Here is an 18,940-nt window from a genome sequence, read left to right on the forward strand (position 1 = left end):
ACACCGCGACCACCGGTGATAGAATAGTGGCGGCACAGGGGTGCATTTTGCTCTTCGGAGCGGCTCAGTGGAGCGTGAGTTTGGCACCAGGGGGTGCGGCACAGTGGTGCGTTAGCTCAGTGGAGCGGCTCTTCGGAGAGTTGTATTGGCACTTTGGTGTAACCATGCCACTGGGTGATGTGGCCGTAGTCATGCGGTTGAGTTATTTTGAGTCTCGGATCGGGTTTACGATTGTCGTGTGAATTTTTGGATTCATGAGTTTTAGCTGCTTTTTATATGCATCATGACATGTTATATGATGACTTTATTGCATGATGTTGCCTACTGAGCTGTTAGCTCACTCCTACCATTTACATTTTTGCAGGTGATGATATATGATTATGGGGATTACGGGATAGAGTGATCATGATGTAATTAGCTAGTAGATATGGACTTTCTTTTGACTTATGTATACATGGACATTTGATATGAAAACTGAAATTTATCTTTAATTAGTTATTGATGGTTGATCTGATTTATCTGCCTTGCGTGCCTGCGGGGTCCGCCCTGCAGGTGCGCGGCGTCTGCTCGCGCCCCGGGCCCCGGGTTCGGGGCGTGACACATACTGTGTTTGATTCTTTTTGCTTGCTTTTGAATACTGTGAGGTAGGCATGTTTAGCTCTTCTAGAATATAGAGTATTGGCTGTAAACCAACCATTCGTACGCGTTGTTAAGATAGGTTGGTTGGTTGACTCCTCGCCCCTAAAAGCTTGTGTTTAAGCGAGGCTGGTGCACTACTTGCTCATTGCTGATTGGAACAGAAATTCCAAACAATGAAATTATGGATATAGCTGTGTCCTTGGAACTATATAATCTAGTAACCATGGTCCAAAAATCCTTTTACAGTATAAAGAATTCCTAACAAGGTTAAAGTTTCATGTACATGTTAGCTTCTCCATGGAAATTGAATATATTTTTTTCCACATGCATATTTGTTAGATCAAGCTTTTAAATACGATGAGATAATCCTGTTTTCATATTTACCGAAAAGTGTAAATGTCCAGGTCCGTATATCTTTTTTGGAATAATTAGCAGGACTTTCCTCTGTACTTTCATCTATCACAGATCAAGTGTTTCATGGTGGAGCCAAAATGCACGGCTAACGGGAAAAAAAAGAAGCAATTGGATGGAAACGAATTGAACCAGTGGACGACGCGATGCGCTAATTGGAAATGAGCTCTACGCTACACCGCCAGGTCATAAAAAATGCCTCGTCCGACCCACGAGACCCGGCTGTCCGGCCCTAACAAGTGGTGATAGGGTAACATATATATCAATAGGGTAACATTTAGAGCGATATTGTAATACCCAGTACCTGGCCCAATCCATTTGACCGATCTAGAGTAATTGGCTAAAAAAAACTATGATAAAATTCTAATAAAAAGTAAAATTTTGGAATACTAGGCTAGCTCTAAGAAGATTTTTTGGGATTAATTAGATCTATTAATTGGATTGTATTTGTAAGGTAAGTAATAATTTATCTTTTCTAGATTGTTTATTTATATAATATTATTTTTACATCAAATAAATTATTAATAGATTTATATGTGATTTATAAATTTTACAAGATGGCGATTTGAATGAAAAACTATATATATGCAAATTGGAGTAATATTTTTCGGGCTATTACTATATTGTTTACTGTTCTTATATCGTATATGCATATTTTGATTAGATTATATATTTATTATTTTATAAAAAGAACTTTGATGTGTATCAGATTTAAACTCTCAGCCTAACTATGTTCTGAATCCTCTTAATTGGAGGTTATACATTGGCACTCTGACTATTATTGATTACGGCCTTCTCCGTAGGGTATAAGTGCAGTATTCTGACTCACTCTGCACGATATAAGTGTGGTATTCTGGCCCACTCTATATGGTATAAGTGTGGTATTCTAATCCACTCCACAGGATATAAATGTGGTTCTGTTTCTGATTTGGCTACAAGGTATAACTGTGGCCATAGTTAAAGACTATTAAGTTGAATGTAATTCATTTCGAAGTATGATTACGTATACGAATATTTGAAAGATATAAATTTTTAATGAATTTATGTTTTGAAATGAAACTAATTATATCATTGAACCGATTCAGTATAATTTGTATTTATATTTATATTTTATATTATTATATAAATTGTCTAAGTAAAGTATCCATTACTTCCTGGACGAGAGGCAGGGAAGACGGAGACAAAGTCGGGGTTGGACGGGAGGCTGGGACTCGGAAGAAGATATGAATGCCACTAAATGTGCCACGGAGTCCCCACGTCGGCGTGTTACATTTCCATGTGATTTTTTGTTCTTTTTTTTCTTCTTTGTCTTGGTTACCATAGCAGAGGGATGCTGAACAATAAATCCAAAAGAAGAAGCGGCCAATTGGGCCTTGTGCACCGCCCATATTGGGTGGGTTCAGTGCCCGAGTCTCTCTCCGGCTTGCTCAAATTTCTCAGGGTGAGAGAGAGAGAGAGGACAGAAGCCAGTTACATTGCACTGACAATGACGACAGTTTTGAAGACCTATGATTTACCTTTGTTAGGTTGCATGATTAAGGGTTAGGATCTCTCGCATGATAAACGAATGGCAACCAGTTGAATTAAGGTGGCTTAAGCTAGATAGAGAGATGAAAATGTAAGCAGTAATGAGGATTATAGGGGGGATCCATTGTTTATGAAAACCAACGTTGGTGAAACCTTGGCATTTCCGTGGGCTCATCATTTCCTCGTCGCCAGAAGAACGACGCCGAGTTCGAGGATTGCTTCCCACCTCGGTTTCCATTATTCTACTGTTAGTGGGACAGTGGCAGCGGGGCCTACTAGAGCCTCTCCGTGCGATGGTTTAATGGTGTGAGAAGACATTACTTGATGGATCAATGGACTTGTTCCTCGTATTTTGCTTTCCGCAATCGAGAGGTTCATTGGTTCCAGTCGGACGTCGACCCCTCCACATCGCTGCTGGTTTTCCGTCTTCTGACTTCTGGTTCTCCTCAGTTTTTTCCTAATTTCTACTTTCCTTATCTCAATGAAGGTGATCAGACCCTGTCTAATTTTCTCTTCAGAAAAATAAGAACTGAACTCAAGATTTAGGAAAAACTACTTACTGTCCTTGTTGCATTGTTGTGTCCATCTTATACACAATCCCATATGGATTCAGACTACGTTCGGTTTTTGCAGTTTCTTTCTCTTTATTTTGTTTTTTACTGTATATAAAAATAGACTGTACCATTAAACTATTTATGTAATGTTACTACTTGCGCCATTTGAAGGATGAATATCTGGAGAGGAGAGGGCACCAACTGATCAAGATCTGACCGCTCCTGATCGCTTTGTTATGTTGCACTCTCACTCACAATGTATTCAAATAAGAGGCCAAATTCAGTAGTAGTAGTAGTAGTAGTAGTAACAAGTAACGATTGTATTGTATCTATGTAGCGATTGGACGGAAACACTCGACTGTCGCACAATTAGTTCAAATTCTTTCAGAAAAGAATGCTTTAAAATATTCTATTCTTATAGTAGCCACCGCTTCGGATTCTACTCCTCTATAATTTCTGGCCCATATTCTCGGTGTGCCATAGGAGAATATTTCTGGGATAATGGAATGCACGCATTAATAATATATGATGATCTTAGTAAACAGGCGGTGGCATATCGACAAATGTCATTATTGTTACGCCGACCACCAGGCCGTGAGGCTTTCCCAGGGGATGTTTTCTATTTACATTCCCGTCTCTTAGAAAGAGCCGCTAAACGATCGGACCAGATAGGTGCAGGTAGCTCGACTGCGTTACCCGTCATTGAAACACAAGCTGGAGACGTATCGGCCTATATCCCCACCAATGTGATCCCCATTACAGATGAACAGATCTGTATGAAAACAAAACTCTTTTATCGCAAAATTAGACCATCTATTAATGTTGGCTTATCTGTCAGTCGCGTCGGGTCTGCCGCTCAGTTGAGAGCTATGAAACAAGTCCGCGGTAGTTCAAAACTGGAATTGGCACAATATCGCGAAGTGGCCGCCTTCGCTCAATTTGGGTCAGACCTTGATGCTGCGACTCAGGCATTACCCAATAGAGGTGCAAGGCTTACAGAAGTGCCCAAACAACCATAATATTCACCACTTCCAATTGAAAAGTAAAATGTAGTGATTTATGCAGTTGTCAAGGGATTCCATTATTGAATGCCACTAAATAGAATTTCTCAATATGAGAGAGCCATTCCAAGTAGTATAGATCCCGAATTACTTAAATACTTATTCAAAAAAGGTGGCTTGACTAATGAAAGAAATATGGAGCCAAATGCTTTTTTAAAAGAAAGCGCTTTGGCTTACCTATAATGCCAAAAGCAAGAAAGAATGAAATTGAAAACAAAACAAAAAACATGATAAGCACCTTTGAAAGTGAGATATTGTATTGTGCCTATGTAACGATTGGATAGAAATGCTCGACTGTAACGATTGGACAGAAATGCTCGACTGTGGAACGATTAGTTCAAATTCTTCCAAAAACAAATGCTTTGGAATAGTCCATTCTTGTAGCAGCCACCGCTTCAGATCCTACTCCTATGCAATTTCTAGCCCCATATTCTGGGTATGCCATCGAAAAATATGTTTGCGATATTAAACCGAAAGCAAATGAACTCAAGGGGCACCTCTGAAAGTGAGACATTGTATTATGTCTATGTAGCGATTGGACAGAAATGCCCAACTGTAGCACAATTAGTTTAAATTCTTTCAGAAGTAAATGCTTTGGAATATTTCATTTTTGTAGCAGCCACTGCTTCGGATCCTGCTCCTCTGCAATTTCTAATCCCATATTTTAGGTGTTCATGGGGGAATATTTCCATGATATTAAACCAAAAGCAAATGAACTCAAAGGGGCACCTCTGAAAGTGAGACATTGTATTATGTTTATGTAGCGATTGGACAAAAACGCTCAACTATGGCACAATTAGTTCAAATTCTTTCAGAAGTGAATGCTATGGAATATTTCATTCTTGTAGTAGCCATTGCTTTGGATTCTGCTCCTTTGCAATTTCTGGCCCGTACGTATTCTGGGTGTGCCATGGGGAAATATTTTTGCAATATTAAATCAAAAGCAAATGAATTCAAGGGGCACCTCTAAAAGTGAGACATTGTATTATGTCTATGCAGCGATTAGATGGAAACACTTGACTGTGGCACAATTAATTCAAATTCTTTCAGAAGTGAATGCTTTAGAATATTCCATTCAGACTACGATCCATTTTGCAATTTCTTTTTCTTCATTTTGTTTTTTATTGCATATAAAAATAGATTGTACCATTAAGCCATTTATGTGATGTTACTACTTGCGCAATTTGAAGGTCGAATATCTAGGGAGCTCATATGGCCAGGGCACCAATTGATCAAGATCTAACCGTTCCTCGCTTTGTTATGTTGCACTCACACACACAATCCATTCAAATAAGAGGCCAAATTTAGTAGTAGTAGTAGTAGAAGTAGTACAAGTAACGATTGTATTGTGTCTATATATATAACGATTGGAATATTCCATTTTTGTAACATGCACCGCTTCGGATATTGCTTCTCTGCAATTTCTAGCCCCATATTCTAGATGTGCCATGGGGAAATATTTCTGCGATATTAAACCAAAAGCAAATGAACTCAATGGGCACCTCTGAAAGTGAGATATTGTATTGTATCTATGTAACGATTGGACAGAAACGCCAATATTCTTCTATTCACACCAAGTACGATTTTGCCGTTTCTTTTTCTTCATTTTATCTTTTATTGTATATAAAAATAGACTATACCATTGATCCATTTATGTGATGTTACGGCTTGCGCCATTTGAAGGTCGAATATCTGGAGAGCTCATATGGCCAGGGCACCAACTGCTTCGTTACGTTGCACTCGCACACACAATCCATTCAAATAAGAGGCCAAATTAAGTAGCAATAGTGCTAGTAACAAGTAACTGATATTCATATATCACGAGTGCTACAAAATGAACCCAATCACCACAAATACGGGCACTCGGAATATTCATAACATGAAACACACTAAAACACAAAAGCTCATACTGGCGGACCGCTCCCACACCGAAAGCACGTTGTGGTACAGCTACCACCTTATTCTCAAGTCTCAACGATCAAGTACGTAGTATATGGTACTCTAGAAGTTACATGGGAGATAGTCTTCCGAAGAAGAACTCAGTTCACCCTGCATACAAAATTAACCAAAGGAAAAGCCACGAAAATGGCCGGTTAGCCCCTCATCAAAATATGCATAAAAATATATTCTACTCTATTTTAATTATTCTATTCTTGTTTCAAATCTTCATCTCAAGTGATGAGTCATGGATGAGTTCTTTTTTAAATTTCAAGTCCTATAATTCCTTGCAAGATGCAGAGTGAAGTACGATACAGAGTTCTGGGGCCAGTTAAGTGTGGTTTGTAATGGTTTCAGGTGCTTACTTAGAGCAGTCGGTGGAGGGGCTGATGGTGTAGGGGATTCTAACGCCGCACTTGCCAGGGATGCCGTTGACAAGGCCGGGCTTGAGGCCTCTAATACTGGAGATCGCGTTCTTGAGGCAGTTGCACACGGTCCGGCGGTCGGCGGTGGTCTTCGCCCTCGATGCGAGACCCCTCACTCCACTGCAGCAGTTGGGGGGGATCGACCCACCGTTGCGGGCGTAGGAGATGCATCCCGCCAAGGCCGACGCCACCTGACCGCAGGTGATGGCGTTCGCCGCGTGCGGCGACGCCACCAGCAGCACGGCCAGCACCGCTACCAAGGCCAGGGGGGAACCAGAGCGAGCCATGGCTTAGCAGTATGGGATTCTTTTACCTCACTCTCGCAAACAAACGGAAGTCTCTCAAAGGCTGGGAAACAGGCAAGGGGATGGAGGAAATGAGTGGTGCTGGAGGGGATTATATAGGCCTGAGGGGGCCGGGGGTGGGAGCCGGGAGGAGAGCGAGCCAGAATTGTGGCGGGGTGTGGGGACACATGGTTGGCAGTGGGTGATGATGAGTTCCTGGTGAGGCAATGGTAATAATTTTTGGAACAATAACCTTCAGAGAAGCTCTATTATTTTATTATCATAACATTATTAAAACCAATTTATTGAGCCCTCCACGCTCTCCTGGCCCCTGGGTGAAAATAGCTTAATTTTCTACGAAGGATGATATCAGAAATAGGATGAGAATTAATGCATTTCGTTTCTATGGCAGATTAATAGGTTAATCAACATTCAGTTTCATAAACACTTAATAGGGTTAGGGTGATCGGTCTCGTAGGTTACCCGAGCGCTATGGCAGATTAGGGCTCTTTACAGGGGTCAACTCGGGTCCATCGGATAGGAAGATGAGACTCGGTTGATGGATCCATAAGTCTTTTTAGAAAGGAGAGATATAAGAGAAAAAGAAGAGAGAAAAAAATGAGAGAAATGAGATCATGCAAGAGGGCATAAATAGCAGATGGAGGTGGTGGCCGGAAAAAGAAAGAAATAAATCGGAAAACAGGGTCCAAAATCTAGCTAGTAACCATGGCTCAAAAATCCTTTAACAGTTTCCTCTCTAAAGCGTATGAAAGTATAAAGAATTTCTAACAAGGTTAAAGTTTCATGCACATGTGAGCTTCTCCATGGAAATTGCATATATTTTTTGCCACATGTATGTTTGTTAGAGCAAGCTTATAAAAACGATGAGATAATCCTGTGTTCAGCTATATATATATATATATATATATATATATATATATATATATATATATATATATATTACCGAAAGGTGTAAATGTCCACGTCCGTATGTTTTTTTTGGAATAATTAGCGGCACCCTCCTCTGTACTTTCATGTATCACAGATCAAGTGTTTCACAGTGGAGCTAAAATCACGGCTAACAGAAAAAAGAAGCAGCAATTAGATGGAAACAAATGGAACCAGTGTACGACGCGATGCGCAGCCTGGAAATGAGCTCTAAAATATGTGACTCTACACCACCAGGTCATAAAAAATGCCTCGTCCGACCCAAGAGACCTAGCTGTCCAGCTCCGACCCTAACAAGTGGTGATACGCCATATCGATGGGGTGACATTCAGAGCGATACTATAATACCCAGTATCCTGGCAGGTCCATTTGACCGACACGGAGTAATTAGCCCAAAAAAATTGACCCAAAAAAATTATGATAAAAATTAAATTTTTTGAATATTAGACTTCAAGAAGAATTTTTGGAATTAATTAGATATATTAGTTGGATTGCATTTGTGAGATAAATAATGATTTATATTTTCTAAGTTCTTTATTTATATAATATTATTTTTACATCGAATAAATTGTTAATGGATTTATATGCGATTTATGAATTTTACGAGATGGTGATTTGAATAAAAAATAGATATGCAAATTAAAGTAATATTTTTCGACTATTACTAAATTATTTACTATTCTTACATCGCATATCTATATTTTAATTGGATTACATATATATTATTTTATAAAAAGAGCTTTGATGTGTATCAGATTTGAACTCTCGATCTGATTACATTCTGAACTTTGCCAACTAGGGGTTATGCATTGGCACTCTCACTATTATTGATTATGGCCCACTCCACATAATATAAGTGCGGTATTCTGGCCTACTCTAAAGGTATAAGTGTGGTATTTTGGCCTACTTCACAGAATATTATTGTAGTTTTCTGGCCCACTTCGCAAAGTATGAACATGGTATTCTAGTCCACTCCGTAGAGTATAAATGCAGTCCTATTTCTGATTTAGCCACCGAATATAAATGTAGTCATAGTAAAATGCTGTTGAGTTGAATGTTATTTATTTTGAATCAAATTTATGATTGCGTAAATGAATAGTTAAAAGATAATGATTTTCAATGAATTTGTGTTTTGAAACGGAATTGGTTATATCTTTATACTGTTCATTACATACTGAGTTGTTTAGCTCATTATACAATTTTTTACTATTTTTACAAATTCGAAGAATTACATCGACTTGGAGATTTATCATGGAAGAGCGATTAGAGACAATATTTTGACATATTTGTTTAGACTATATTTTGTTTTAGAGTTGATGCTAGATTTTGGAATATTATTGGTTTGCAAGACTTGTATTTTTGTCATTTAATAAGAATTTGATTGGTATTATTTAAATTATTTTCGTTGTTTGGTTACGATATCATGATGAAATGCCTTACATGTTTGTGAAAAGAGTTTTTTATAAGTTTGCGGCGGTTGCCACAACTCCCCGCTGTTCGCGATCTCGGGTCGAGAGAATGACTGATACAGTTTAGTCATTTTAAGAATTTGTTTGACTCGCAGAAAGAATTTCTACTTACTAAAATATCTTTTTTGAAAAATTGATGAGTGAATATATGATACTTAGAAATATAGTTTTTATATGTTTAGTTACCATAGTAAAGTGACACATTTTAGAATAATTTCTATTTAGTTGAGCATCTACTTTTTTTAATATATATATATATATAATATTATATATATAATAAAAAAATATTCTATTCTATCTAAAATTAAAAAATATTATTGTAAAACAAATTTTTTTTTTCATATCTTATTCTCATAAAAAAACTAATTTTCTGTCTCTTTTCTTGACCCCACATTTTCTCCTCCTTTTTCTCGGCAAACCAAACGAGTCCTTATTTCTGGTAAGGCAACCGTTCTGCAAGCTAAATAGTCCAATGAACGAGTAGAGAGTCGGGCCAGCGCATATGCAGTAGCCAGGTTCAAGGGAGCCTACAAGAATTTAATCAGCCGGGCAGAGATATTCTAGCTGAAGACAAGAGAGGAACTCCTTATCTAAGGGTGCATTACTAGCCTAGGCTGAATATGTTGATCAAATTCAGACTCTTGCGGGGGCCGGGGAGCGTCGTCGGACGGGGACAAGGTGGAGGTGGTGGTGGGGAAGAAGTTAATTATATATGGAGGAGGAGAAAGAACCAGAAGAGAGAGCAAGGAATGCCACTAAATGTGCCACGGAGTCACCAGGTCGACGTGTTACATTTACATGTAATTTTTTGTTCTTTTTTTTTGTTCTTTGTTTTGGGTACCATAGCAGAGGGATGCTGAACAATAAATCCAAACGAAGAAGCGGCCAATTGGGCCTTGTGCACCGCCCATACTGGATGGGTTCAGTGCCCGAGTCTCTCTTGCTGGTTTTGGAACGTCTTTCCGGCTTGCTCAAATTTCTCAGGGCGAGAGAGAGAGGACAGAAGCCAGTTACATTGCGCTGACAATGACGACAGTTTTGAAGACCTATGATTTACCTTTGTTAGGTTACATAATTAAGGGTTAGCTAGGATGTCTCGCGTTATAAACGAATAGCAACCAGTTGAAGTAAGGTGGCTTAAGCTAAACAGAGACATGAAAAGGTAAGCAGTAATAAGGATTTTTGTGGGGATCCATTGTTTATGAAAACCAACGTTGGTGAAACCTTGCCATTCCAATGTGCTCATCATTTCCTTGTCACCAGAAGAACGACGTCGAATTCGAGGATTGCTTCCCACCTCGGTTTCTATTATTCTAATGTTAGTGGGACAGTTGCAGCAGGGCCTGCTTGAGCCTCTCCATGCAATAGTTTAATGGTGTGAGAAGATATTACTTGGCGGCAATTCCTCGTATTTTGTATTTTGCTTTCAGCAACCGAGAGGTTCATTGCTTCCAGTCGGATGTCGACCCCTCATCGCGGCTAGTATTCCGTCTTCCGACTTCTGGTTCTCTTCAGTTTTTTTCCTAATTTCTACTTTCCTTGTTTCATTATCTCAATGAAGGTGATCAGACCCGATCTAATTTTCTCTTCAGAAAAATAAGAAGTGAGCTCGAGATTTAGGAAAAATTACTTCCTGTCCTTGTTGCATGGTTGCGTCCATCTTAGACACAGTCCCATACGAATTCAGACTACGTTCCGTCTTGCAGTTTCTTTTTCTTCATTTTGTTTTTTACTGAATATAAAAATAAACCGTACCATTAAGCCATTTATGGGATGTCATGACTACCTACGCCATTTGAAAGTGGAATATCTACTTGGTCTGGAGAGCTCATGTGGCCAGGGCATGCACCAACCGATCAAGATCTGACCGTTCCTCGCTTCGTTATGTGGCACTCACACACACAATCCATTCAAATAAAGGCCAAATTAAGTAGAAGTGGTAGTAGTAGTAGTAACAAATAGCTGACATTCATGCATCATGAGTGCTACAAAATTAACCCAATCACCACAAATACGGGCACTCGGAATATTCATAACATGAAACATACTAAAACACAAAAGCTCATGCTGGTGGACCGCTCCCACACCGAAAGCACGCTGTGGTACAGCTACCACCTTATTCTCAAGTCTCAACGAGCAAGGACGTAGTATATAGCACTCTAGAAGTTACATGGGAGATAGTCTTCCGAAGAAGAACTCAGTTCACCCTGCATGCAAAATTAACCAAGGAAAAGCCACGAAAATGGCCGGTTAGCCCCTCATCAAAATATACATAAAAATATATTCTACTCTATTTTAATTATTCTATTCTTGTTTCAAATCTTCATCTGAAGTAATGAGTCATGGATGAGTTCTTTTTTTCAAGTCCTATAATTCCTTGCAAGATGCTGAGCGAAGTACGATACAGAGTTCTGGGGCCAGTTAAGTATGGTTGGTAATGGTTTCAGATGCTTACTTAGAGCAGTCGGTGGAGGGGCTGATGGTGTAGGGGATTCTGACGCCGCACTTGCCAGGGATGCCGGCGACAAGGCCGGGCTTGAGGCCACTGATACTGGAGGCCGTTCTCTTGAGGCAGTTGCACACGGTCCGGCGGTCAGCGCTGGTCTTCGCGCTCGATACGAGACCCCTCACTCCACTGCAGCAGTTGGGGGGGATCGACCCACCGCTGCGGGCGTAGGAGATGCATCCCGACACGCCCGACGCCACCTGACCGCAGGTGATGGCGTTCGCCGAGTGCGGTGCCGCCACCAGCAGCACGGCCAGCACCGCTACCAAGGCCAGGGGGGAACCAGAGCGAGCCATGGCTTAGTAGTATGGGATTCTTTTACCTCACTCTCGTAAACAAGCGGAAGTCTCTCAAAGGCTAGGAAACAGGCAAGTGGGGATGGAGGAAATGGTTGCTGCTGGAGGGGATTTTATAGGCCTGAGGGAGTCGGTGGGGGGAGGAGAGCGAGCCAGAATTATGGCGGGGTGTGGGGACGGGTAGTTGGCAGTTGTGGGTAATGAGTTCCTGGTGAGGCAATGGTATTAATTTTTGGAACAGCAACCTTCAGAGAAGCTCTATTATTTTATTATCATAACATTATTAAAACCAATTTATTGAGCTCTCCACGCCCTCCTTTGTGAAAATAGCTTAATTTTCAGACGAAGGTTGATATGAGAAACAGGATGACAATTAATGCATTTATTTTCTATGACAAATTAACAGGTTCATCAACAGCTGAGTTTCATAAACACTTAGACACTATTAGAATGATTGGTCTGGTAGGTTGCCTGGGCGCTACGGCAGATTAGGGCCCGGAGATCAACTCGGATCCATCGGATAAGGAGATAGAACTCGGTTGATGATCCATAGGTCATCTTAGAGAGAGAGAAACAGATGAGAGAGAAAGAAGAGAGAAAAAATAAGAGAGATGGGATCATGCCAGGGGACTTGGATAGCAGCCAGAGGTGGTGGACGGTCGGCGGCGGAGATGGGCGAAAAAAGGGGAAAACAAATCGGAAAACAGGAGGAAGTGAAGTTCGACTGATTTCCGGTGAATTTCTTCACCTGTGGCGGTAGTTTGAGGCTGTGGAAGGAAGAGAGAATAAAAGGGAAGAAGGCCGAGACATTAACTTGGCTCGGACAGCGTCAACGGCCCTGATTTCTGGCGAGCACAATAATGAGATGCAGTAATTTCGAAGTGAGAAAAAAAGAGAGAAGGAGTATCCTTCATGCAAGATGACCCGACAGGGGGTTTTCTGATAACACCGTGCACCTGACTTAAGTCCGGATTGCACGGCTTGCTTTCGGATGCTTTTTCTGGGCCCGCTCCCTCGACCCGCGCCCGGCTTATCTCATACAAAGATTGCCCCAAACGTCGACCTTTGGATTGGTTGCACCCACTTTGGGTTAACTTATAGTTTAATGTTACTCTTTAGGACTAATCAAGGATAATTCGAAGGGAGGGTTTCGGGCGGTCTAGCCCTTGCGCTTTCCAATTCGATGGTGTCACCTCATTTAGTTAGTTCCCTAGTTCCTACCAATTTCTTCAATGGACCGCCCCTTCTCATATGGAAAAAATAAACTGTACAGCGGGTGGAGGGCAATCGTATGGAGGATTTCAATTTCATGGAGGGCCCTTAGAGGAAAGGGGAGCTCTCTCTTATAGAGGAGTCCTAAAGTCCCTGCGGCCCTAGAACTTTTCTTTCCGGCCGAAACCATGGACCGGGCCAGTGAATGGTTGAATGGGAGGGTTAGTCTAACCGGTTAAACCACTTTTGGCCTCAGAACCCCTTCCTCCCTTTTCCATCTTCCGCTTTATTTCCCTCACGGTGAAAGGTTGCCCTCAACCATTATTAATCGATGCAAAGAATACAGCTGTTGTTTAGACTTCTACATGCTTGTTTTCTTTTCATTTTTTTGTTGAGAGAATTATGAACTTCCACATGTTTTTAAGTTCTTGTTTCATGCAATCCCTTCATAATACGACCCATTTCTGATAGAAATATAGAACCCTAGGCCCCAAATCCTGCAGTTAAACTAGGGCCTTCCGTTTGGGGCGTCCTTGCTTGGGACTTGGAGCGCTAACCATCTTCATCCAAGGACCAGCTCGTCTAATAGGAAATTAATGCCACGCCAATATTCCTGCTTAATCTGGTGTAATTAGGCTCCATTATAGTTTTACTTGGGAGGCTTGCTAGATCACTCAGTTGGGAGATTAACTCCATGTCCAGCCTTAAATTTTACTTCCCGGTCTTATTTAGGCTGTAATCTTCTTTTTCTCTCTGCTCTTTAATTTTGATACAGGTTTGAGACTGCTATGCCTCTCTCTTGTACTGGACGAACCTCAGGCAATCCATGTTTTTATTTGTTTATTTATAAACTGTTGTTGTTGCTGTAGCTTGATGTAAAGATGGGTTGCCCTGTATCTTGGTTCAGTTTCCAAGTATACTTGACCCGTTTGAAAGAGAAATCTTGTTCATTTTAGGAGTCCATATAGCCAGCACAGATTCATCAAGATCTGGCCGTCGCTCACTTGGTCGCGCATTTGCAGTCACATGATCCATCAAATTAAGACACCAAATACGTAGCAGCAACATGCTACGTACTGACATTTATATCCATATATGATGATAGGGGCTATGGAACCTGTCACTACAACCATGGTAGTAAATCACTATAACATAAAAACAAAAGCAAATAATGATGGCTGATTGTTCTCGTGAGGATCCAGGTGTCTGTTGTCTCACATTAGCTGTACACTAAATATATTTTAAATATTTATACAAGCTAAAAAAATTTAAATATTTTTTTCTACCCATTTTTTTACTGAGATTCTAAGTAATTATAAATAATATTTGAGTGGATCTGGCTTATAACTTATATGAACTATGAAACACTGCAATACAAATTTATCGGAGTTGGTCACAAATCAACTGTAATGTGCACTGAATAAATTTTGGATATTTATATAAAATCCAAAAATTCAAATAATATTTTGACATGCATCAAACGAACATGCCATATATAATTTAAGTATCTAATATATATATATATATATATATATATATATATATATATATATATATATATATGTTTTGACAACCGTTATCTCATACCTAAATTTAGAAGAAACATATTAAGATCCACATTTTGTAAAATAAAAAATATAAATATGAAAGTTTGTTATAAAATTAATAATTAAATAAATTTTTTGGTGGTGTTTGATTGGAGCATAAGATCTGCAATAAAATTTTGTGCAAACTAAACATCATTTGCAAAATCAGCATATTAAGAATTGGTTATGCCCGGCCTAACTTGTTTATGCTTATTTTTCAAGCACAGGTTATTCTCTGTCCAACTTAGAATAATTTTATGCCCACTTCATCCTCTCAAATTATACTCCCAAATTTGATTTACATTATCATTTCACCAGTGCTACAACAAAAATAAAGTGATATATTATGTAATATGATATAAGACTACATTATATTATATTATATTATAATATATTTTTGTATGCTATCATATTGTTTTAATAATTACTATAATAGTATATAATAAATATTTATATTTACTATCAATATTTTATAATTACTATAACTTTCAAAATGATATTGTAGATACGGTTTTTGCATCATAATATTAGATTGTAAAGTGCTATTACTAATGTACTAATGCACTTGTCAGTCTGACACCTGCTGCCATGACTAAACGGATGTATCTTTAAGGCTGATTCAAGGGTTGTTCGCTGAGCGCCATTAAGGTGGGGAAGAAAACAAAGTTCTAAAATAGCCATCAGTTATGACCATTCCTTTGATCAAAAAAAAAAAAGTTACCGCTAGGAGACATCCCAGTCAAATCGAAATTTATTGAAGACCTGTTTCCTTGAGGAAGTCAATGATGACTGTCGCAATATCTCTCCCTCAGGGCCCCACCCAGGAGAGGGGATTTAATGCCGAGAGAGAGAGAGAGTTTCCAACCCAACTGCACCCATTTAATGCCCGGCGGTGACGTCCGACCCAATGCGTCCCTGCCGCCCTTTGAATGCAGACAGGACGGATCATGATACGTGGCTTCAGTCGGGAGATCACATGCATGCACGATTTCTGACTTCGTACGTCCGTCTCTTGTCTTGCCCTCGTGTGGGCCCCGCTCGGGAGAAGATGGATGGGTACGTGTCAACAGATCGCGGTGACGATGGACTACGTGGCGGTTAGGACTAGTCTCCGAATTGGAATTGGGACCGCTGATCGGCCGATGGAGGGGGAATGGGTTGGCGATCGTCGGCCATCCATGAACCACGTGAAACACAGAGGCTGTACGATCCTAATTGGGAGAGGAGACTAACTACAGTATTTCTTCCGGTTATTACTTTAGTATTCTTAATTATAAATCAAGTATATTAGCGACAACGTGTCGTTTTCTCGATGGCTTTGCGAGTCCACGATGGGGGTGAAAACGGATGGGATTTACATTAGGTATTAATATATTCATATTTATATTTATTTTTTAAATAAATATAGTTAAAGATATAGATATTAAATATATATTAAAATTAATATTTATATTTATTCTAAATAGATACAAATACGAATCAAATATTAAGTATATTTATATTTGTTATAAACGGATATAGATGTGATTTGGATATTAAATATATCTATATTTTTTTATTCGAGTATAGATATAAATCAGATATTTTTCGGATATTAATCAAAGTAGAGCAAAATTCAATGATAAAAACTAGAAATAAACATATGATTATTAAAAAAATCAATTAAAAAAATATAATTTTAATAAGTATTTATTAATAGTGAAAACTAATAATTTTATAGAGAATATACCGCTCAACGTTGCTCGTCACCGAAGTAGATGAGATCTATGGCGCTTCAAAGGCGTCTCATGGCTGTCATCGGTTGCAACCGTCGGATAGAAACTAAGAAGTAAATGGAATCTTCGAAACTCTAATTGCTTGAAGATGGTGAAAAATGAGGGACGAAATGGACAAATAAGAAGTTTTAGCCTTTCAAGCATGCGGAATGGTTTGAAAGATTTTATTCGAATCAGGTAAATCGTATTCTAGTTACTGTCTTAAGAGGCAGCCATGTAATATCTACATTCCTTTTAGTTTAGATTTAGTTAATTACTTAATTTATTTTCTGATTTAATTTAACTTAAACTTCTTCTCTTTTCATTTATCCTTATTATATAGATATCTCGATCTAAATTTGGTTTGGAATTCGAAAAAATCAAGTGTATTTGTATCCGAGAGATTTTTAAATTGACTATCCGAATTTGTATTTGGATCCCCAGAGCAAAAAAGTAGTATCCAAATCCGACCCGAATTCCATGCAAAAAGAGGTACGACCGGATATAATCAGACATGCATTCAGCCATAGGCAACCAGCCTGGCTTGCCACAAATGGTCTTGGGCTAACAATGTCCTATACGTTTGGGCCGACTATTTGGGGTTGTGCAAATGTGGACGTCTTTTAGGAGGCTTGTCCTCCGTCCTACGTAAATTGCCCAAACTGTTTTCTATGATTTATAAGTTATTCAAAGTTTATTCAGGAAAAAAGAAATGCATATCCAAAATATTTGATTTGTTTCGATATTTGCTTGGAAGAAAGATGATCGCTAGAACAAGTCCTCGTCATTTTTTTAATTCTATTCAGTTTGTTGCTTAAGCTTTGGGTTATGTAACAGATAGAATGATTAGAAACATGGCCAAAGAAGAGTCTTTTCTCTTTTTTTTCAAGTATATTTAGTTCCATTTTTCTTTGCACTAGGAAGATCTTAAGATACTTATACAACATCAAGCTATCCAAAAATTACTTTTGGTTAGATTTTTTTGAACAAGATCTTGGTTTATGAGAAATGATATCCGAGTGGACATGATTCATAGATCATGTAGACCAGGAGATACAGTAAAATAGATTTTTTAGGACTGAGCACCAGTTAATTGCGATGTTTATTATTAGATTTGGTCAGTGAGCTTTGGCACATTGGTAATTGATTCGTCATTGCTCCTCATTTTCCAGCTCAATCCTAAAAATGTCCTTTTTTATTTGAGAAAAGCTACCTAACTTCTGGTAATTGGCACAAAATAATCCATTCTTCTTCTAATAACTAATTTGATTTATTGCTATTTATCCAAACTACAGCTTTCATTTTTATGTTATTAAAATTCAAATCTTCTAAAAGAAGAGAGAGGAAGTCAACTATTCATCCGATCAATTTACGTTATAATAATTATAAAAGAATCACAACTATTACTAAATAATAGAGATTAATCAAATAAGTCATTAGTCGCACAATCCAGAGTATTTTGTCGAAATACCAGAAATTTGATGAAAAAAAATATTTTGAAACTGTGCTAAAAAAAGAGACTAACATATCAATATATTTACATATATAATTATTGTATTTCAATTTCAGCTTCCAGCATCTTTCAGCTGTAATAGACCTCTTCGGCTTTTCTCTTGTCGTAGATTAAAGGTTTTGAGGGAAGATTTGTGTTTTTATGGATCATTCGAAAGCTTAATTGGGGCCGACCCAGACTACATTTGAACCCAATGTTTTGTTGATTTTGGCTCGTTTCACCTGCAGTCCAAGTCTGCAATCCTTCATTGGACTGGACTCGACAATACCCTGCTATCTATATGTGTGACAGGGCCTTCTGTCGAGGGAGTTGTTTGTGGGCAGCTTGGATCATTCCCTCGTTCGATTTGTAAATGAGCTGAGCTAGAATTTGGTACTTTGAGCTGGAAATGGTTCTGCAACCATGTCTGAAAATGGCCTAACTTGCTCTTGTTTGGCTTGATCAATATATAAGTTTCTAGTGGAACTACTAGCTCCGACCTCTTTCATATGCCATTAGTGAGTAGCTAAAGTTCGGCTCAAGAAGTGTTGCTCCATAACACCATCAAGCTGAGCTTGAGCTTAAGAGTTTGGCTTCAAACTATAGTGAGTAGACCTCAAACTTGAATTGAAATCCGGCATGCTGCTAATACTTACAATTTGGCCAGCTCAAGCTTGACTTGATGACTTTGCTCGAAAGGCTTCTCCCCCGGTTGCATCCCATTGCATATCCTTCTGAGTTTAGGTGCTGGACCAACGTTAACCCACCCAAAACTATTTGTGCACATTGTCACTAGCTAGTGTTCACGCGTGGCAGATGTGCTTCCAAACCGAACCTA

At 39.0% G+C, this 18,940-nt stretch overlaps 2 protein-coding genes and 1 pseudogene across 2 annotated transcripts; 1 reads left to right on the forward strand and 2 right to left on the reverse strand.

Moving 5' to 3' along the window:
• The first annotated feature begins 2,901 nt into the window (after positions 1 to 2,901).
• On the forward strand, positions 2,902 to 4,399 carry LOC120112785 (annotated as a pseudogene).
• A 1,567-nt stretch (positions 4,400 to 5,966) lies between these two features.
• LOC103698517 (non-specific lipid-transfer protein 1-like) lies at positions 5,967 to 6,943 on the reverse strand. Its single transcript, XM_008780544.4, has 2 exons — positions 6,496 to 6,943; positions 5,967 to 6,241 (listed from the first exon to the last, which is right to left on the reverse strand). The coding sequence occupies exons 1-2, from the start codon at positions 6,840 to 6,842 to the stop codon at positions 6,232 to 6,234; spliced, it is 357 nt and encodes a 118-aa protein (XP_008778766.1). The 5' UTR covers positions 6,843 to 6,943; the 3' UTR covers positions 5,967 to 6,231.
• A 4,239-nt stretch (positions 6,944 to 11,182) lies between these two features.
• Positions 11,183 to 12,179, reverse strand: LOC103699469 (non-specific lipid-transfer protein 1-like). Its single transcript, XM_039132391.1, has 2 exons — positions 11,712 to 12,179; positions 11,183 to 11,463 (listed from the first exon to the last, which is right to left on the reverse strand). Exons 1-2 carry the CDS (start codon positions 12,056 to 12,058, stop codon positions 11,454 to 11,456), a joined length of 357 nt encoding a protein of 118 aa, XP_038988319.1. The 5' UTR covers positions 12,059 to 12,179; the 3' UTR covers positions 11,183 to 11,453.
• Positions 12,180 to 18,940: the final 6,761 nt, after the last annotated feature.

Source organism: Phoenix dactylifera, chromosome 12 (assembly GCF_009389715.1).
Source record: "Phoenix dactylifera cultivar Barhee BC4 chromosome 12, palm_55x_up_171113_PBpolish2nd_filt_p, whole genome shotgun sequence".
NCBI lineage: Eukaryota > Viridiplantae > Streptophyta > Magnoliopsida > Arecales > Arecaceae > Phoenix > Phoenix dactylifera.

Bases quoted from the DNA above. Each gene is read 5' to 3' on its own strand.
- LOC103699469 (XM_039132391.1), bottom strand. From the start codon at position 12,058: ATGGCTCGCTCTGGTTCCCCCCTGGCCTTGGTAGCGGTGCTGGCCGTG.
- LOC103698517 (XM_008780544.4), bottom strand. From the start codon at position 6,842: ATGGCTCGCTCTGGTTCCCCCCTGGCCTTGGTAGCGGTGCTGGCCGTG.